This window comes from Chionomys nivalis, chromosome 23, assembly GCF_950005125.1.
Source record: "Chionomys nivalis chromosome 23, mChiNiv1.1, whole genome shotgun sequence".
Classification (NCBI taxonomy): Eukaryota; Metazoa; Chordata; class Mammalia; order Rodentia; family Cricetidae; genus Chionomys; species Chionomys nivalis.
In genome coordinates, this window is record NC_080108.1 from 20,890,651 (window position 1) to 20,912,796 (window position 22,146).

At 39.1% G+C, this 22,146-nt stretch overlaps 1 protein-coding gene across 3 annotated transcripts in view; it reads left to right on the forward strand.

The window, feature by feature from the left end:
• The window catches only part of Mctp2 (multiple C2 and transmembrane domain containing 2), a 222,116-nt gene that overhangs the window by 161,455 nt on the left and 38,515 nt on the right, over nt 1–22,146 (forward strand). For all 3 annotated transcript variants that reach the window (XM_057756094.1, XM_057756093.1, XM_057756096.1), the window contains one exon: nt 21,169–21,291. In XM_057756094.1, the coding sequence (XP_057612077.1) occupies nt 21,169–21,291 (123 nt within the window). The remainder of the gene's footprint in view (nt 1–21,168; nt 21,292–22,146) is intronic.

Consider the following 22,146-nt stretch of genomic DNA (forward strand, 5'->3'; position numbering starts at 1 on the left):
TGCTTTGTGGTCTGGTTAGGGTTTACTGCCGGATTGCACTGCTGCCATTTGATTTATGCTTTTGAAAAGGCATGTTTTGTTGCTTCTCCCTGGACCTTGAGGTTATATCATTAACTCTTTAAAATAACAGATATTTGTGTGAGTATGTGTGTGTGTTTGTATGTGTGTGTGTGTATGTGTGTATTATTTGTTTTTATTTGTATGGGTTGTTCACTGGCCTAATAGCCCATATCTTACATCTTACTCATGTCAAAAGCCACATAAGGATATGAGAAAAGCCACAATCATATTCAATGCAAAGCCCTTTTGTACGGGGCTTATGTACTATTTTAGCTTCCCCGGGATTTTCAAACCCCCACAATCCGTAATTTTTCCCCGTGTCCCTTTGGAATGAATTGTCTATTTCTACACAGTCTCCTTAAAGTTTCTGTTCATTGTCAGGGAGGCTTCCTTCTTGTCTAAGAAAAAAGGGAAAAAGAAAAGGAAGACATGGCGTACACTTCTTGGCGAAACCAATACTGAGTGAGACAGCCAGGGCTGCTATTTGCGCCTGGAAAAGATGGAGCCACAGAATGTGAAAGTTGGAGGAATGTTTGTGTTCCATCAGAGGAGCAGAAACAGGGCCTTCCTTAGACTTCCCAGAGACAGCGTAAGAGCCCACCTCCCAACCCCCCACCCAGCCACCTCCCAACTTCCCCCCCCACGCCACCTCAGCCCTCCACCGTTTTTACAAGGTGTGACTTTTATTGGCATTCACTTAGCTATTATGGTTTTAGTTCCCGAGTATGAATTGCATCTATACAGCAGCCACGGGTTCTGTTGTTTCTTCGACATTTTCCCCTCAAGGCCTCCTATTGGAAACTAGTTTATAAGTCAGGGGAGTCGTTGGAAAGATAATGCTCCCAGGGACATAGATCTGAATCACAACTCATGAGGATTTGGTTGACCCTTCTGTTAGGGCACATGGACCACCTCCATCGGGATGCAGTGAGGATAGAGATGGGGATGATGTAGTTGAAGACAAGGACTGGAATAGCCTGGGGTCTGTGTGTTTGCAAAGTGCTGAGTTTTGACTTCTGCCAAAAAAAAGAAAGAGAGAAAGAATGAAGAAAGAAAGAAAGAAAGAAAGAAAGAAAGAAAGAAAGAAAACAAAAAGATAAAAAAGAAAAAACCCTGTTCTTCACTCATTGGTCTACAATCATCATTTCTGAAAAATATTTTAAAATATGCCTTCCATTTTCAAACCAGCAGAATACTGAGTGTGTGTTTGCTAATAGTAATATTGCCCCTGTTCTGGATGGATCTAGGGAAAGCATTCATAAATAGTTTGTAATTTATTCCCAAACATGAACTGTTTTCCTGAGAAATGAATAATTTTTCAGAAGGAAATTCTATATGTTGTCTGCCACCCCCATTTTAGTTTGCATGATAAGAACAAAGCATGTTTTGTTTAAACGTAGCTGCTGGAGCCCTCCTTAAATGGAGGAATCTCTTCTAGTATGCTTACTTTTGCCTTTTATTGTGGTTTTTAAATTTTCAAAATATGTAACTGGCCGGGTGGGTGGTGGCGCACGCCTTTAATCCCAGCACTCGGGAGGCAGAGGCAGGCGGATCTCTGTGAGTTTGAGACCAGCCTGGTCTACAAGAGCTAGTTCCAGGACAGGTTCCAAAGCTACAGAGAAACCCTGTCTCGAAAAACCAAAAAAAAAAAATGTAACTGCTACCAAAGAACAATATTTATGTATGGCCACTTACCCTCCGACACACACACACCTTCCCCTGCACACACACAAAGACAAGTTGGAGGAAAAAGAAAAAAAAGAAAAGGACATAAAAAAGAATGAGCAATCCGCTTGCTGCCTGTCTGCGTTATTTAAAATCCTGCAGGTGGCGGCAGAAGCCCACAAATGAGGAAAATCCCAAGGTACTTTTCTGTTGACTACGTGGGGATTTTAATTCCAGCAATTTATTTTTAATTTGATACAATAATCTGTAAACAGAAATTATTACATCCATTTAAAAAATTTAATTTCCTTGTTGTGTAATTTTCTGCTCCATTTTTGCAATCATTTTTCTCTCACGTTATGTAGCCTGATTATGTCCATGCAGAAGGGATAGAATCTAGATCATTCCCAGGGTAGTCCAGATTTTCTGTGTCAATCAGATGCCATGCCCATTTGTATTGAATTTTATTTTTACATAATTTTTAGGTAAAGTTACATATTATTGCTTGTTTAGACAATCTCTCTCTGTCTCTCTCTGTGTATACAAAGATACATATTTAAGCTGTAATACTAAAGTCAGTTCCTGTAAGGGGTATTTTCTTACTTGCCTAATTAAGGTTAATGTCAATGTTCTCAGAATCATAGATTTCTTAAAAGATATTATCTCCTGTGGAAATTACAGCACAAACAGTTGTCCTCAATTAGAAAATGTATAGCAGATATAAGAACATTTCAGTTTCTCTCATTGCTTCTTTTTGGGCATTAGGAACTGTAAAGGCAAAGCTAATGACTTAAAGAGTCAAGATTTCTTTCTCTCAAGCAGGTTAAGGTTCAGAAGTTCTTAAATTGCAAATTTTGCAAGGGCATATATTCATCTGCAATGTTTTAGTTTTCAGCTTGAAGACACTACTCTAGCGCGATTTGCTTGAGCATAAAGCTAATTTTGGCTCTCCTATTTTCTTGCAGCCTCATTTAAAAAATAAAACAAAACAAAAACCTTGCAGTGCACATTTTCTGAGGGAACTGACATGATTATAAGGAAATGTAATTAGTTTGGTTTAATGCTTTAGGCTTTAGAAGTTGAGCGGATGACTGTGATGGTCCTGGGGAAAATATCTGGATTTCTGTCGTCTTTCTTCAGAACTGTCTGCTAAGTCTTATGATAAAGTTCAAAACACAATAAGATCTGGTCCCTTAAATCCAGATCGTCTTATAATAAAAAAGGAGGAGAAAAGAAGAGAGAGAGAGAGAGAAAGAGAGAGAGAGAGAGAGAGAGAGAGAGAGAGAGAGAGAGAGAGAGAAGAAACCAGATTTCTTATATTCTGTTTCAATTGCTCTTTCAATTACTCATGAGGGAGACTAGGGGAAGGCAAGTCCGACCCCCTGAAAACCTATTTTGCAGCCTCCGTATGAAGAATATTCAGTTCTCTGCTCTGTTAGCAGCTGACCAGAATCTAATCCATTAAAAATATGTCGTGGTAAGCAATTCTCGAAAATGTTTATAATAAATGGTGAAAGCCAAGCTTCCTCTGTGAGATTAGCAGGCAGAGAGGATGCCTTCATGGGGAAATAGGTTACTGCTTGACCAGTTGTCTTGCCCAGAAGCCTTCAGGATAGAAGTTGATTTTAAAGTACTAGGGTAAGGACTGTATGTGATCCCCGCCCCCGTCTTTTGCATGTAACTGTGCTGTCTATCACTCTCGCGAGGTTTCCTTCAACAGATCTATTATGAAGCTAATTTTAAGGGAAAAAGCATGGTGTGTTTTTTTAGGGGGGGGTGGTAATCCCATCCCTGTCTTGTGACTATCAAATGATCTATGCATATTCATATAACTCATTTACTTTTACAGAACCAGCCTTGTAGCTTGGAAAAAAAAAATGGGGAAGGTGTGGTATCTTGCTGAGGATTGTAGGGACAATCCAGCTCTCTGTTTGATTGAAGTTCAGCCTCTGCAGTGGCCACAGTTGCCCAAGAATAATGCTTTGGAGGTGGATGATACCTTTAGTATCAGGGGCCCGAGTGACTAAGAGATCAAATACACTGGCTAAAAAGCCTTAGGGAAGCATTATGTGTCTGAGGTCTGATCTATTGTCTGGGAGGTCGGGAATGTTAATGCACTCTGCAAAGATTACACTCCCTCTCTAATTGCTCACACACATCCTTAAAGGATTTAAGCAGTCAGAAGAGGTGATGCTCCCTGGCAGTTTTTTGTCTTCTGCTGCAGTTGAAGTGTATCTGTCTTCCCACCTAGACCACTCGATCCCCCACCAGGTTGGAAGGCCCACATCTCTAATGAGGGAGGAAAGGAACCAGAGATGATGCTTACAGCATGGCTCCCACTTGCTCTTTAAATACCATGGGGTTTACCTTGTGAGAAGGAGAGCACCACTGTGCCCAATGGGGCCTTCACACAGGTCCAAAGCTCTGCACTGATTTCTGGCCCAGTGTGTTTTCACCATCTCTTCTCTGTGCTGAAATGCTACCTGGAAGTTTGTATTGGGGTCCGATCAGTAGATCAGTTAAACAAGCATGTGGGGAAGTGTGAGCATTAATGTCTCTGGATTTCCTCCATTACCGAACCACACACGTACACAAATACACACATACCTAATACTTGTACTCTGAAACACACACTCACATGCATAGGCATGCCTGCACACACAAGGACGCACACAGCCAGACATACTGTAAATTGGTAACAAGACCATTCCACAAATAGCACCTGATAGCTCTGTCCAGAATGACACTGCAAATTTCACATAGCATGCAAGCCCACTTCTCCCAGCTTTGGAGTATGTTTATGAAATCTTTTATACCTGGGAGCCCATGAAGCAATGTGATCATTCCTAAATGACACCAAAAGCTTAAAATGAAGGCTTGACTGATTCTTTCACAAGGCCGTTTAGGGAGCATTGGTATCTGTGTGTCACGTCTGTAAACTCTGTGGCTGTAGGAGTGGGGAGGGCAGGTCTTCATACCACCCTGGATGTTCTCTCCTCACTGGGCACCGTTGCATCACCAAGAGGTGTGGATCCCTCTTAGAGCAGCCCCAGCTATGAATACAGCTTGCGAATATGGCCTGAAGCCCACAGTATAATATTTATGTAGCGTGCGAAAGAGACCTGGGAGGATTCCCTGGGATTCACGATGCTACTGAGTGATGGGTGGGGAAGGAATTTTTTAAAAATGAAATCTTTGCTTTCCCCTTGGGATTTTCACACGTCTCAGTCGACAACACAGTAGTTTACTCGTCCCGAATAAAGCTGTCAGTGTGTGCATTGCATGTGTGCCTTGAAGACGCTAAGCAGATGACAGGAGCAATTGCTGGAGGGAGAAGAAACACATTTGAGTTAAACTCTTCAGAGGGCGCTTCTCGAGGCTCTCCGGCCCCTGCTTCCACGTGGTGGGCTACTTCTCACACATTTTCTCTCTGTGTGTTATCTCTTACTGTGGGTAGATTGCACTGAATGTTTCATCTGTATATAAAAATTAAAAATTCAAACAAAAATCTGGCCCACATGAAGAACAGGCCCTTTGGGCATATGGTTCATTATGCATATTCGTTTAATTACTAAAACACTTGTGATGGCTTTTCTGCCCTTGCCTTCAACTTCCAAAGTTGGATCTCCTCTATTGCTCGGAGAATGCAGTGCAGAGCTCTGTTTTGAAGGTGGGGAAGAAAAGAAAAGGAGAAGCAAAAAGACCCTTTGAAGAAACGATGTAGTTCACTCAGAAAAGGAAGATTTCTTGACATGCAGCTGAGGGGAGCTAGCATTACTCCCCTCCTTTGGCTCCCTCTCATCTTGCTCTTTCCTGCCCGTTCCCACCACAGCGCCACCCCCAGCTCCCAAGGCTGCTCTTACTGCTGTGAGTTCATACAGCTATGAACAGGGAGGTGAGGAGAGACTAAAGATGCAGGTTTCTGGCATGTTCCCTGGGAGTAACTCAGGAAACGGGAGGATGGAGCTGTCTGCATTTTATTGGTTAGAATGTGGCCGCTATGAAAATGTGGCTTTAATTGATTTTTCAGGGCAAACAGGTGGCGATGGTTTAGACAGTCCCTGGTCTCGGTGCCACTCCTAATTTGAGGCTGTACAGAGAGTAGCTTTATTAAGCAGTCTCCTGGCTTTGGTGTTACCTGGACATCTGCCTCTTGGCTTTTAAAGATACCCTGGAAATAGTTGCATTTCGTGATCCTTTCAAAGGATTCTGTTCCTAAGCTAGTTGCAAAAAAAGGACTTTATTTTCTACTCTTGCTATTAAATGTAATATTAAAAAAAAAATCTCAGCATGGATGCTATTGTGCGGCCCAGTAAGTCACACAGTACACCCTTTAGTCCATCCAGCTTTACTTGTGAGTGTTCACTGCAAGGAGTTAATAGTCTGGTTTGAAGCCTCTGGCTTCTGCTACACCTCCATTCTGGATCCTCACTGGGATTCCTCTTGGATATCTTATTGTTGCCTTGTGTACTGGGGATCCTATGACTTTAGTTCTGCAGGTCAGGCCCCTTCTCATGCTCTAGCAGTTTAGAGATGAGGTGGGGATTGGGGTGGGTTACCTCCTAGTCTTATTTTGTTGTTGTTGTTGTTATTTATTTTTTGCTTGTTTATTTATTTTTATTTTGCTTTATTATTTGGTGTTACTTTTAGAGTTTTTTTTCTTTTTTGGTGGGGGGAGGCTGCAAGGGCAGAGAGTGTAAGCGAGGGCTTGGGGAGATGAGTGGGATTGGGATGCATGATGTGAAATCCACAAGGATTCAATAAAAAAATTTTTTTTGAAGAGTAGTATTTTTGTCCTTTGGTGTAACAAACACAGATAGAATTAGATAGAATTCAGAAGATGTTTAAATAGGATCCTCGTTGTCTCCCTTCATCTAGGCAAAGGCACGTTTCTTATTTACATGATGCGACAGATTTTCAGCCTGCTAGGTCACAGTTGAATGTGTGCTTATTCTGTTTTGACTAGACTTGAACTTTCTTGTTGGTGAGGAAAAGATTTCTGGGTTGAATATAGACAGGGGTATGGGAACTGTGCTGTGAGGCCTTTTGGATGGTTTCCTGATTTACAACGGAATCCTTACTTTAGGAGGGGATTTCCTGAGCTCCTGCTGATGCATAGTTTAAAACCTCCTGGAGAGATGGCTCAGTGGTTAAGAGTATTGCCTGCTCTTCCAAAGGTCCTGAGTTCAATTCCCAGCAACCACATGGTGGGTCACAACCATCTGTAAAGAGGTCTGGCGCCCTCTTCTGGCCTTCAGGCATACACAGAGACAGAATATTGTATACATAATAAATAAATAAATATAAAAAAAATAAAAAAAATAAAACCTCCTGAATGTGCCTATCTGAGAAAGGCAATTCCAAATCTGGGCAACACATATGTCTTCAGTGTCAGGTATGGGTGGCTCTGATGCAAGCACAATATTCCTGTCTAATTAAGCAAAAATTATACTCAGAGAGGCACTCCAAGACATGTGTGGTGGAATTGCTAAAGGAATTCTACTTTGCAACACACAACACACCACTCTCACTCTGGGAGAGGCCCTTGTAATTCAGCAGACTCAATGTTTCTTAAGCAGTTTTGGTGCAAATATCCTACAGCACCGCTGCTTTCAGTCCCAGAAGCTAAGCTGCAGATGAGGTAGCTCAGCAGAGGGAACCCCTGTGCTCTAGTGCCCCACTCCTGCTAATCATCAGCTTTACCTAATTGATATCGAACCTGCCCATACCTTGTCTTTCTTCTAATCATTCTAGGAACCTGAAGAACCAATGACTGTTAATGGTTCAACTTTAGTCATAGTTACAGCGTGCTGTTCTCTGACTTTGGACAGAGAGCCCTTTCCCAACGAGCCTTGTCCAGCTGCAGTATGATTAGAGTGGACCTCTTTCATCCCCTTCTATGGGGATACCAAGCAGTCTAAAACAAGGCTTCTGAAAGGAGCGAGACCCTCACCAGTTCACACAGTGGAACTCTTGGGTTTTGACCTCTTCAGATACCCGGCTTCATAGAAGAATACATAGAGATGTAAGAAGTTCCCGTCCCTTTCTTGAAGGAGAATAGAAAACTTGCTGATGACAGTGAAAAAAAATATATTTCTCAAAATTAGGCTGTCAACTGCTCAATTACTGACTTTGACAAAAATTCATAATGAGAAATTTATTCTCTGATTGTAGACTTGAAATGATGAATATTGCAGGGGAAGGCCAGCAGTTACTGCATGCTAGATATATGTCTTTCCTTTCCTTCAGTTTAGTGGTCAGTCCTTTATGTGTGATGTGGAGATTGTTTGGGGCCATGAGTGAAACGGGAAGCATCAAGAACTGTAAAGCACACAAGGGTCATAAACATCATGTAGATATCACAGACATCAAAGTGAGGCTATTTTCGCAGAAAGAACACGGGAAGATTATTGAATGAGAAATGAGCATATTGGTGGCATATTCCTGTAATCTAGGATTTGGGAAATGTCTGGATTATATGCATGAGTGATTAACTCTGAGTCACCGTGAACACATTGCTGTTGCATGAAGGAAGAAATCAAAGCACTTCCCCTAGGAGTCAGTTAACTAAGAGCAAGTGCGGATTTGAACTCTACTTCATGTTCCCCGTGGCTTCCGCCCTCTTTCTGTTGAATGAGCCTGCATCTGTTCCTGCATCTGTATCTCTGTCTGTCCCCGTGTGTCTGTCTGGAGAAGGAATGGGATACTTTACTGAAATACTTAAAAATTTTACAAGGGCTTAAGTCATTCACTCCAAATGATCCCAGCTGACCCAGATAACGAACATCAATGTTTGTCAACCATTATCAAAAATTGTTGATTTCAATTTTTCTGGTTTGTTTTATGAAGTTGCTTTCAGCCTCTGTATTTGAAACTTTCAAGAAATGATACACATGCATTTTCTGGGCTAGGGGCCTGGGAGATGCCTAATTTAAGATTGCAGCTACACATTAGCTTAGGTTATCAAAGTTGATCGCATGGAAATCCAAGAGAAGTAAGGTTGATTGCTACAGCGTTCTCTTAAAGACAGGTTAAACAGGCTAAGTAAACAGAAGGATAGCAGTCTTTAGCTTAAGTGACTCCAAGGTGTATTATTAACTTTGGTTGTGAGATCCAGCTCAAATTGCAATCTCTTAGGATGTAAGAGATATTGTCAGAATATTGCATCTCCACAGGGCGGAAGAGACAGAAATACCACTGCAAAGTCGAGGATATAACTAGTTTATATAGTGAGTTCCAGATTGGGTAGCTCTGCAGAACCCAGATTAGAATGGAAACTAGCTGTATAATGTGATAATATGGCCACTCCATGGTATGCTTAAGGGGAAGGCTTTTATTATAGGTATAAGAGAAAGACATCCAGAGGCATCTAAAGAGTCCAGAGGAGAGAAAGGAGATAGAAAATGGCCAGCAGACTGGACCTGGTCATGAGAGAAGCAGGAGCGAGGTGGGGGAGGGGGATAGAGCAAAACAGGAAGTGGGGGAGAGAATATTGAAAATAGCAGGAATATAAGGAGAAGGTGTTGGAAGAGAGAGCCCCTTGCTCATCCCGGCCACCCAGAACCAAAATAACCACATAGAAACTGTATTAATTAAATCACTGTTTGGCCCATTAGCTCTAGCTTCTTTTTTTTTTTTTTTTTTTTTTTTTTTTTTTTTTTTTTTTTTTTTTTTCGAGACAGGGTTTCTCTGTAGCTTTGGAGCCTGTCCTGGAACTCCCTTTGTAGACCAGGCTGGCCTCGAACTCACAGAGATCCACCTGCCTCTGCCTCCCGAGTGCTGGGATTAAAGGCGTGCGCCACCACAGCCCGGCTTAGCTCTAGCTTCTTATTGGCTAACTCTTGCATCTTAATTTAACCCATTTCTATTAATCTGTGTATCGCCTCGTGGTAGTGGCTTACCAGCAAAGTTTCACCATGTCTATCTCCAGTGGCAGCTCCATTGTATGTTCCTAACTCTGCCCTTCTTCCCAGCATACAGCCTAGCTTTTCCCGCCTAGTTCTGTTCTTCCCTGCCATAGGCTCAACGCAGTTCTTTATTCCCTAACCAATAAAAGCAACACACAGACAGAAGGATCTCCCACACCAAGAAGGAGTAGCTGTGGTGGTGATGAGGAAAGTCCAGTGACCTGAAGGGACTCTAAGGTAGGGGAGGAGGTGAGAAGGGCTAGGATGGCTAGTATGGACTTTGAAATGTATAACTGGTACTTGTGATACTGAGGAGCCTGGAGGCCAGTATATACTTTGGTATGCTCATAGACACCACCATAGGCAGCCATTTGTCCCTTCAAGTGATAAGAGGAAATGATTTCTTTTAGTAGGTGGGGGAGTAAGGAACTAGCTTCACAGATTCCTGAGGGATGCTGGCTTTTGTCTAACCTCCAAAAGTCTTTCCTTCTATAGTTCAGGTTGAACTCATTCGTCGATATTTGAAATACCTTTTGGTATTTGGGGAAAAGGAGTTTCCATTCTCAGATGTCATATATGCCACTTTCCAAGGCACCAAAGATACCCCTCCCTGAGTCAAATTAGGAGTCCGTGCACTCTACAGATTTTCAAGCCCACTCCTGGTGTCATGGTAGTCAAAGCCCACAGTTCAGCTGGTGGTGCAGATTTCCTCCAGAACACTGTGCTCTTTTCATACCCTTGTACCATGGCCCTGCTGCAGATGAATGACCACAAGTAAAGCTTGCCTATATCTTTATTGCAATGTTTACATTTTAATCTCCCAATTCGATTCAATAAGTGTTTGTGTATCTTTGATGGGCTAATTCCATCTTTTGTTTACTATGATACACAGCCAAAAGTCATTTATGATCTCTTTATCCAAAGAACAGATAATTCTGAAGTTAAAAATACATATGTAATAAAGTAACCATACTATCAAAGTCTATGTGCTTCTTCTCTGGTAGAAAAGCGTGGTGTGTTCCATGTAGAACAAGTGGTGAAAAGGGAAAATGAATGTTCCTGGGGACAATTCAAATAAAAATACTGGGAAGAGAAATAGAGGAGGTTACTTTTGAGATGCACAGTTTTATATCTTGGAATTTAGAGGCTAGGGTAGGATACAGAGAGAGGGTAAGTACTGAAAACTGCAAGTTTGGGCCATTATTTGATTTAATGGGCCTTGACTAGCAAACTAAAAATTCTCCATACTTAGTCTAAAACTCTCCAGGGTGGGAAGATGTAAAAGGCTGTGAGCAGGAGGACAGCATGCTGAGCACTAAGACTTGGTTGGTGATGTTGGTCCTCTTGTGAAAGAGAATCATTTAGGTAATAGAAACATTAAATAATCTGGGTAGAGACTCAGAAGCTGGGAAATGGTTCGGGTTACATTTGGTCCACTGTGGCTGAGTATGCATCCGTGGAGAGGAACCAATTGACTATTACAAAATGATTGAATCAGTTAGTTATATTTAAATGTATGGATTTATATCATGGACATTTAAAAATACAACTTCTCGCCAGGCGATGGTGGCGCACGCCTTTAATCCCAGCACTCGGGAGGCAGAGGCAGGTGGATCTCTGTGAGTTCGAGACCAGCCTGGTCTACAGAGTAGTTCCAGGACGGGCTCCAAAGCCACAGAGAAACCCTGTCTCGAAAAACCAAAAAAAAAAAATACAACTTCTCATTGTGATATATATTTAAGACTCACGAAAACAAACAAAAACATTTTGTAGTTTCAATGACCCCTGCTTTTTCTTAGTGATACCATATATAATCACAAATGTACCTTGTCTGAATTGGGATTCTGATAATATTAACTCCAGTATGAGACTGATTCCTCTTTTTCCAGATATGGCATGTGCTGGGTAGTTTCAGTGAGCTCTTCATATAGTAGGCAAGGAAAGAATGCCATCCTCACGATGCTGAACTGTCCCAGTGACACACAGGGCCTCTCGCGTGTTTCCTCTTTACATCCAGTCTAATCTTGGACACCTCTCACATTTCCCATCACTGTACTCCTGACTCATGGACCATGAGAAAAGTCACAGAGTATGGTACCCATTAAGATGAACTAGATTCCTTCTGTTTAGTGACCTGAAGATCCATTCAAGTTCTGTGTCTCACTAAGTCATTCATTTCATCATCTCTTAACTGCTTAGAGGGCTGGACAGTGACAGACTTAAATTTACATAAATAATTAGATAGTGCTCAAAATGGGCCCTTTGAGAGGAGTGGTGTTCTGAGTTCTTCATGGTCCCCATCACTCCCAGAGTCCCTCACCTGGGATTCCCACACTATTCATCCATTTTACCTGTTTGATCATTGTGGACGTTTTGGTCCATAACTGTGCCAGTGAGTTTTAGTTCTGAAGTGGATGTAAAATGGCCAGGGCTTCACGGGTTAATGTCTTACTACAGGAAAAGAGAAGGCTTCTATGTGTTAGGTAAATTTGGGAAATAATGTCAGGATTTAACTTCATGTAATGAATGTGATGGAATTCTTATTACTCCTCCCGTCATAGAAGAGTTCTCAGTACTGAGTGATATTCCTTCCACTTGATTGTGGTTTTGCCATTAAAAGCAATGCCTATATACTCTATTCAATGTTGTCTAATTTTGGAAGGTTTGATAGAGGAAGTCATATGAGGTTTGATGTCTTCTTCTGTGACTTGAAAAGCAATCCAATCAGCATTACTTTTGATGACCATGTGTTTCTGTAATTTCCTGAGTTATTTTGTCTGTTCTCCTCTAGTTAGACTTTGGGTTGATTCTAGATTCTAGATTTGTTTTCCTTTGCTTTTGGCTATTATTAAGATTTTTAAAACAAATATTCATATACATGTCATTTGGTAGACATGTTGAAGAGTTGAGGTTATGGTCCCAGTGTAGAGACTGTACAACACTATTCAGGATCTTTTTAAAATCTTCTCAATACTTCTCATAAAACTTGTGGAGTCAGAACTCTGAGAGTTGGACCCATGTCTTATTTAGATAGATTTCCAGGTATTCATATTTTTTAAAGTTTATATGAACTGTTTTAGGATACAGGATTACTGGAATATCATATACACATAGATTGTTTGATTAGCGAATGTCAACCATGTTCCAAGTCATTGATCATGCACATCCAATTGAATTTATCTTTTTTAATCTTAAAAACATCTGTCTCATCTACCTTCTTAATTTCATCAACTGGTGTGTAAGAAGTATTCAAATTTGGTCAAAATTTCATTTTTCTCATAATGAAAATACATTTTCCTCACTAATGACTTTTTTATATTTGGAGAAATTTGGGCTCCTCATACTGTGTTATTCTGTTATGTGTTTTCCCCTATGCCACCCTTTTACATTGACTTGTAGCATTGTACATACTATATAATTTAGGTATAAGTCCTTTGCAAAGCAAATATTTTTTTAAGGCCATGTCTACCTTTTGCAGGCTCATTGTGTATGTCATTTTTTGATAAGCAGCACCTACCATGTCAAGTTTCTTACCCGCTGTACTTTACACTTTGTATAAATATTTAAGGAGTCCTGCCTTAGCTCTTGACTTCTTTAAAGTTTTATTGTTCTGACCTTTGCATTAATGTTAGCCAACTGGTAGTTTTATTGGAGAATTTCATAAATGCATATTATGTGTTTTAATTAAATTCATCTCACAGTCACTCCCCTATAGTTTCTCCACTATCCCTCCAGATGAGAACATTTTCTATCCTCTGGAATATTGATTTGAAGACAACAATATTCAAAGCCTTAAACAAAGAAGATAATCAGAGCATCTTCTTGTTCCCAAGCTCTTGGTTCAGCTTCAACCCGGTAGCCTAGTAGGATTAGAGTTTGGCTTGGTGACAAGGAAGGTAGATAGCAGCTCTTTCTATTCTCTTTCTTAAATGAAGGAATGATTCAACATCTGTTCATCAAGAAATATAACTCAACACATCTTTGGGATGAAACCTACTTGATCATGCTTGATCATTATCTTTGATGTGTTTTTGGATTATATTTGCAAGTATTTTATTGATAATATTTACATAGACATTCTTAATGGAAATTGGTCTGTAATTCACTTTGTTGTGTCTTTGTGTGGTGTCAGCATAACTGTGGACTCATAAAAAAAGTTGGTAAATGTTCCTTTCGTTTACCCTTTGCAGAATAATTTGAGAAGTATTGGCATTAAGGTCTGTTTGAATTCTGAATTCTGAGCTAGATCCATCTGGCCCTAGGTTTTTGGGGGAATAAGGGAAGGTTGGAAGTCCTTTAATTACTTCTTTTGTTTCACTAGGGGTCATGGGTCTGTTTAACTTGCTTATTTGATTTTGATTTAACACTGTTAGGTGGTATATATCAAGAAATTTATTCATTTATTTTTGGTTTTCCAGATTGGTAGAATATATGTTATTAAAGCCTGTCTTTATGATTCTCTAGATTTCCTTGGTGTCTATTTTGATGTCCCCTTTTGTCTCTAATGTTATTAATTTGGATATTTTTTTTCCATATTTTGGTTACTTTAGCAAAGGGTTTATTAATCTTATTGATTTTTTCCAAATAACCAAATCTGTTTCATTGATCCTTTGTAGTTTTTCTATCTTATTGATTTCAGTCCTGAGTTTGATTACTTTTTGCTACTCATTTATTTGTGTGCTGTTTCTTCTTGTTCTAGCTTCAAGTGTCTTGCTAAATTACTAATATTAAGGCCGGGCAAGGCAACTCAGGATAAGGAATTGGGTCCCAAAATCTAGCAAAAGAGTCAGAGATGGTTGGGTGCGAGGAGGGGCCCCTATAAACAATCTACCATAGTGCTGAAGGTGAGAACAGGAAACTATCTAGAGGACAGGAAGGGGAGTGAAAATCTCCTATCTGAGGCCAAGCCTGGTGTGGCCACTGGGGGTCCCAAATAGGAGGGATTTCTAAGTATTGTCCCCTGACACAAAGGAATAGAAAGAAGGGGAAACTCTGGATCCACCGTGGGATTTGGCCAAGTCCACTGGCACTGGCGGTAAGGTAGAAAGAGAGGCTTTTGCAATCAGTTTGCTGTGGGGCTGAGATAATACTCAAGCTGTGTTTTATGTCCAAATCCTTTCAATAATAATTAAATATAATATCTGTAAGATTTTTGTTGCAGTGTCTTAGCAGGTTGGTGAAATTCTTCTTGTACATGTTTTTATAAGAACAGATGGACATTGAATTTTGTCTAATTCTTTATTTTATCTATTAAAATAATGAAATATCTTTCCTCTTTTATTCTGTCAAAAAATTTACATTGTATTTTATATATTAAACCACAGGTATTTTTTATATATATTCTACTTGGCCTTAATTTTAATATCTGTTCCATATAGTTTTTTATATATTCCTTGATTTATTTGTTAAGGCTGGGGAATTTTGTATCTATGTTTATGTTGGCCATTTGATTGTGATTTCTTTTTGCAATATTTTTTTCAGGTTTGCATATCAGTGCTAACAACTTCTTAAAATAACTTGTGCAGATTTTACTCTACTCTAATGTTTCTTTTTTAAATATTGAGTAAAAATTCAAAAAATCATTCACACCTCACATTTTCTCAGTAGAGATGCCTTAATTTGATCATTAATCCAATTTATTTTCAGTTGTATTAATCTTTATTTTGCTACAAATTTCCTCTTTGTTACTGATTTTTATCCATAGAGTTGTTTTCATCTCTGCCATTTATGTTTATGCTGTTTAGTACATTAACATTTAGTGTAATTATTGTATTTTTATATATAAATGAGTATTTATTTTGTTTCCCATTTTGTGTAGTTTCCCTTTCTTGTCTTTTATATTTGCATTTAAATTTATCTACTTATTTTTATAATTTATTTTTGTATTTATGTATCAGAGAAATAGAAAGACAGGGTAAGGGGAGGAAAAGAGGGATGGAGGGAGAGAGAGGTAATATATTATACATACTAGAAATCAATCTATATTTGTGTACCTTTTGTCTTTCCTTAACTTTTGGTAGTCAGCATAGGATCAGAATTATATGCCTATGCGATCCATCTAAACACTGCTTCTTGCCTCAGTTGACCCACCTATCCTCCTTTGTATTTGAGTTTTCGTGTTTCTATAAATGTATTATAAACTGCATGATAGATGATGCTATATGCCTTGCTTTGAAGAGACATACATATTTTAAAATGTTGCTTTGCATTTAACTTTGTCTGCCATTTTTGAAGTGTAATTACTGAAGCCACCACTGTGACTGAAGTAGTTCTTGGGTCAAATTCGAGTAAACACTCAGAGGACCCAAATCACACTCAGTTCTGAAGAAAAACTTGTCATAATTAGAGTTTACTTTTTTAAATATGTTTTTTTCTTAAACACCACTCCAAATAAAACCCTGGAAATAAAATGAATATGGAAACCTTTTTTATCTATATGATGTTATTCCCCACAGAGATGTGTAAGCACACATTTATAGTCACATGTTTTTGAGGAATAAGTGTCCTAAAATTGTCCCTGTTGAGTGGCTGATAAAATTTCATCAGCAGGTTTGAGATGGAAGTGACGACGTAGATTGAAAAGAAAGGTATAGATTTGTATATTAATTTAGTTTCTAAAAGTGTCTGTGGAGACAAAATTAAATTTGATGCTTGTTTCTATCTATAAAACATTGAAAAGAAATAAAGATCATATACATGCAATTATCACTTTAAAAATAGATTTGTCATTTCAAGGTGAAAAAGGATTCCTGTAGTAGAACATTGAATGTTGAAGGAGCAAACCCCGAGGTTATGTTTGACCATATAATGGAAAAAAGTCATAGTTTCAATCAAAGATTGAATAGATAAGATTCTAAAACATAAACATTAAGAACAGCCATTTGAATGGGGAACTAAATTGGGTAAAATGAATGTATTTGTTTTAGACATAGACCAGCAAGAGACTGAAGACTGTTGAATAAAATACTGTCATATTGCACAGGGTTTTAAGTATTTAACTAAATATGTATCTTTACACATATCAATAATATCTGTGTAGTTTCTAATGATTACCCAAAGGATCTTAAGTTGAGAAAGACTTACCATTGCTTTGGGGAGGAGAAGAATACAGCAGAGAGGAGTGTTAGCAGAGGGAACAACTACCTGAAGTGTCTTAGATTTGAAAAGGAGAAATAGGAAGGCACATAAAAATGTCAGAAAAAAATCTTAACACTTGAAGGGTTCTGTGTGTCATTTATCATCTTAAAATATCTAGTTATATTAAACTATAACACATATAGTGTTGAAGAATGCTAATGTGGTGTCACAATAGTCTAATTACAAAATGTGAAAATGACACAAAAATCAAGCATATCTGTCATTGGAATCAATGTAAAGCTTCTTTTGTCTTTATGAATTCAGTACAACAACATACATTAAGAGACAGTCAGGCTTCAGTGAAGGCGTTTCCCCAAAAGAATAGATTATTTCCAACTCTTGTTTAGGTTAAATATATCCTATGAAGGTGTTAAAATGAGAAAGATAAAATTCTTCTCCAGAAGATGCCAAAAATGAAAAGTAAACAAACCAACAGCTATCAATTAGCCACCATCCATTACTGATTTACTAAATAACACTCCTGAAATAAACCCTTATTAGAATGGATGGAAATCTTATTGTTTAAAAATGTTTCATTAAATTCGAAGCAGATGCAGAGGAGTGCTTTTAGAACATCTGAGGGATGTGAGCAGTAATGAGGGGAGTACCTCGATGAAATTTCCCATATTAAAACTAAGTAGATCTGTGCATATTCCTAATATGATATTATTTATACAGTGGAAGCTAAAAGCAAACACCTTGCTTAATGGTAGAGGAATGAAAAAAAAACAGGACAATTTTCATTACAGTTTGGAATTTGGCAATAATATCTCTCCTAATAATATCTCTTTATGTAGGAGCAATGAAATTAAGCAAGAAAAACCAAGTTACAAGGAAGGAAGAAACAGAACAAATTTCTTATACATAGCTCATGTGTGTAGTGCCTGCACTACAGGACAGTACGCTAGCCGGAAACTAAGCTGGGGACTTAAAATTTACACACACAGAGACACGGGGACATGGGTCATCTTTGATACAACAATGCCAAGTTTATTGTCCTCCAGGGAAGCTTATATAGGGATCCATAACTGATAGCCATGCCCCAGCTCTCAGGATCTTTCAGCTGCAGGCCTCACCTCACCAGAACCCAATCCCCTGCCATCAGGGTCTCGTGCTCAGAGCAGCTGCAGGCTGCAGGTAAACAAGTTGTTTTGCTTTGTTTACTCCAGCAGGCAAAGGGTCTGAGGCAGGCAAAGAAAGTCAAGGGGCCAGAGGGCTGCAGCCCCCAACACACGTGAATATATTTTAGAAATCCCAGATTAATTAAACAAAATACTATTTGAATCAACAAGAAAAACTTCCACAAGGTTGCTAATTTTAAAAATGAATATATTCAAGTTAGAGATTTTGCATGTAATTATAACCAGATTTTGAAAAAAAAAAACCACTTAGGATTCAGAGTAACCAAAACTGAAAGAATTAAGTGATATATAATATTTGTAAAGCTTTTAAATTTTAGGTAAAATGTGTCTTCAGCATTTAAAAATTATTGTTTTCGGTTAGGAATTTTTTATGTTCATGATGAAACAGTCTTACTTGAATTTTTTCTGCACACTGGAAGCTGATACATACAGATCATGTGACTTATCTCATAAACCAAGTGTGACAGTGTGCCTCACGTTTTGTAGTAATTTCCCCAAGAGGACAGTCCTGTGCACTCATGCTTTGAGTCCTTGGAGGTAGCACCCTGTCTCTTGCCTGTGTTTCTCAACCACTTCTGCAGCTTAGTGCCTGAAACTCTCGCTCGTCTGCCCATAGCAAAGGATACATGTCTTCAAGGCTGAGACTGATTGGTCCAGGTGATGCATATCTTGTATTACATCAGAAGTTTTATCTAATTACTTTCTAAGAGCCCTAAAATTTCATAGTTTTCTCATTTTAGGGTTCTTCAAGGGATTTTAGTAACATACATGTATGTAAAATACCTGTAGTTTGAAATATTGACAACCATTCTCCCTAGTTCAAATTACTTTTACTGATGGCAGTATTTGGCCTGTGACCTTAGAATCTTTTAGCCTGCTCTCCAATTTTTGACACATAAAAATTCAGAAGCAACAAAATTAAACTGGGCTGTCAGGAAAGGGATGTTATGAAATATGACAATATTCTCACTTTACAGAACATGACCTGCTAATTCTGCCTATATTCTTTTTATTCTGTTATAGTCTCTAAGAGTTCATTGTGTATGCATATGTGCCCACATCTATACCTTTGGGGAGCTGTTTCTAAATTTAATCCCTTTTAACGTTATATTTTTACTTCTTTGAGGATTTCATACATATATTTTGATCCTCACTCTAACTCCTCTGAGATCTACTCCCCCCATCTCAACTTTGTGTACTTAAAAAGAAAAACTGAGTTCAGTTTGTGCTCCATGGACTCCGAAGTGTGGGTCCATGGACTGGAGTGTACACAACCTACCAGGGACCAGAGGCCACACCCTTTAAGAAAACTGAGTTTTCTTCCCCAGAAGCCATTGATTGATTATCTTCAGCTAGGGCCTTTGTGAGGTCATCCATGCAGCAATCCTGCAATGTCCAGAAGACACTGTTTCATTCCAGTCTCCCTGATCTCTGACTCTTACAGTCTGCCTTGCCACCTCTTCTGCAATGATCCCTGAGCTTTACGGTAAAGGCCTGTGAGATGATCCATTTGTGACTTAATAACCCACTGACCCCTGTTCTCTGCACTTTGACAAGTTGTTAGTTTCTGCACTAACCAATATCACCCAAACGAAGAAGCATCTGAGAGCTACACTAATTTATGGCTGAAGTATGAATCTAGAATGGACAGTTTGACACTCGTCCATTTACCAGAATAATAGCAATAGGCTATCCCTAGGTGTTCTTGTTTAGATTTATATTATTAAACAAGTGTTTCTTCCTGCAGAGAGGGTCTTAAAACAAGTCAAAATATAGTTGGTTGCTCCTCCAATGTTTGTGCCACTATTGTATGATAAGCATATCTTGTTAGCCTAGTCATTTTTGTAGCTCATAGGGTTAACAGCTTGATACACATGTTCATTGGTGGCTATTGTTCCCAAGCAGCCTGCATAGTGCCTTCCAATATTATGAAAGCCAGCCATCATGGATAACACTTCCTGGTCAATACCACATTTGCTTCTCCATGTCCCATTCCATGGCCCTGTCCCATGAAGTTGTATCTTCAGCAACAGACTTTTCCCCCTCAAGTTTTGGTTAGCAGCCAAGAGCAGTGACAACAAACTGTATCATTTTACTATCTGTAGACATTCCTTCTCCAACAGCTGGGGAGAAATATCCCACAACTGGCAGCAAGGGCTTTATATTTTTTGGTGTCCTATGGCTTCTCAGAGGAACATTATCCCCTGTATAAGGAAACTTCACTTTTATTTCTTTCTATCTATGAATGTATATATGTATGTATGTATGTATGTATATATGTATGTATCTTATCTATATCTATCATCTATCTATCTATCTATCTATCTATCTATCTATCTATCTATCTATCTATCTATCTATCTATCATCTATCTATTCTCTATCTATCCATCTATTATCTCTTCATCTATCTATCTACCATCTATATATCTGTCTATCTATCTATCTATCTGTCTGTCTATCTATCTATCTATCTATCTATCTATCTATCTATCTATCTATCATCATCATCATCTAGAGTGTTTCAAACAGTATGTATCATTTTTCAGTTATCCTCAGTGTTAGTTATTCTTTCCCTCAGCCTGGTTCTCTCCGCTTTCTTATCATTCCTCTCCTCCCTCCTGATTACGCTCTTTCCCCTTCATATCGCTTGTGTTCTAATAGCCACTCTTCCCTAAGATCTCCCCAACACCCTCAACCAGAGGTCTCTTTCCAGTTCCCTGGTACTCCAGGCTAAACACGCAAATATAAAGAGCTGACAGTAAGATTCATGTGAGCACATGTAGCATCTTTGACCTTCTATGTCCAGTTATGTCACTTAGTGTATTTCCCAGTTCCATTTATTCTCCTGCACATTTCGTAACTCCATTTATCTTTACGGCTGAATAAATTCCATTGTGTATAGGCAGCACATTTTCATTATCTATTCACCAGTTAAGCAACATCTAGGTTATTTTCATGGGTCATCTATTGTGAATAGTAGACCAGCTATGAGCATGGCTGAGTATGTGTCTCTATAACAGGAAATACAACCTTTTGCATAAATACCAGTAATGGTATGGCTAGGGCATATAGTTGATCGGTTTCTAGGTATTTTAGGAACTGCTGCACTGGTTTCCAATGGTGGCTGCACCCATTTGCACTTTCACCCTTTTTGAGCAATCCCTAAATTTACTCTCACTCTGTTGGTGAATCAACAACGTGAAATTCCCATCCTCTGATCTAAGAGTCACGGACTCTCGTTTGTTTTCCTGACAGGTGTTTTTGGTCACTGTCTGGAATTTTGAACTCTACATGATCCCTCTGGCATTGTTGCTGATCTTTCTGTACAACTTCCTCAGACCCATGAAAGGGAAGGCCAGCAGCACACAGGACAGCCAGGTAAGCAAAGATTCCCGGTGTTCTTCCAACTCCATGCTGAGGACTAAGATAGCAGCAGGACCACTAAGTCATGCTCCAAGCTACTGTTTGAGGCATGAAGAATGAGATACAAGTACAGTTTCCAGAATAGTTACTTTATCTCATGTATTCTGGAATCTTCCTTTTCTGGGGACTCATCGTCCTACATCTCAGCTGATGTTCTCTATATGAGAGAAGGTCTCTGGATCTTGGTTGTCATTTCCTCCCTAGAAATCTGTACATCTATCTGGTTTTGCATAGAGATCCTGGAAATTACGTTCTAAACACTAGAGGAAAAATCTATGGTGGTTCCTTGGGCCTCTCCAGCATACTGTAGCACTCTCTGGACAGCTGGGTTAGGCCATTGGTCCTTTTGAAGTTTATCCAGGGATTACCAACTTCCAGGGTACTCAGCAAGTGGGTGGGAATAACTCCCACCCTCTACTCCCAAATGCTGTGATATCTTCCATTGGCCCTCAAAAATCCCTTTATGTGGATGGACACATGGTCACTTTTGAAGGAAATTCCTTGGTGCCTACTGCTTCTCTGTCCTCCTGGCACTTATCAACCTCCCAGCCCAGAGGGTATTTTTTTATCTGTTCTAAGTGAATAGGTACATGTCTTTAGTAACTAGCTTTAGAAGTAAATGTTGATATTTCTTTTTAAAACCAAAAGCCCTATAATTTCATTGCCCAGTAAATTTCTTTCTAGAACTGGCATCTAGACATGATTTTTTCATGATTCAAATGCAAACCATTGCCACATGGTTTTATATTCTCATTTTAAAGATAATATTTGAAAGAATAGATATTGAAAGGCTTTCCTTGTTTCATTTAG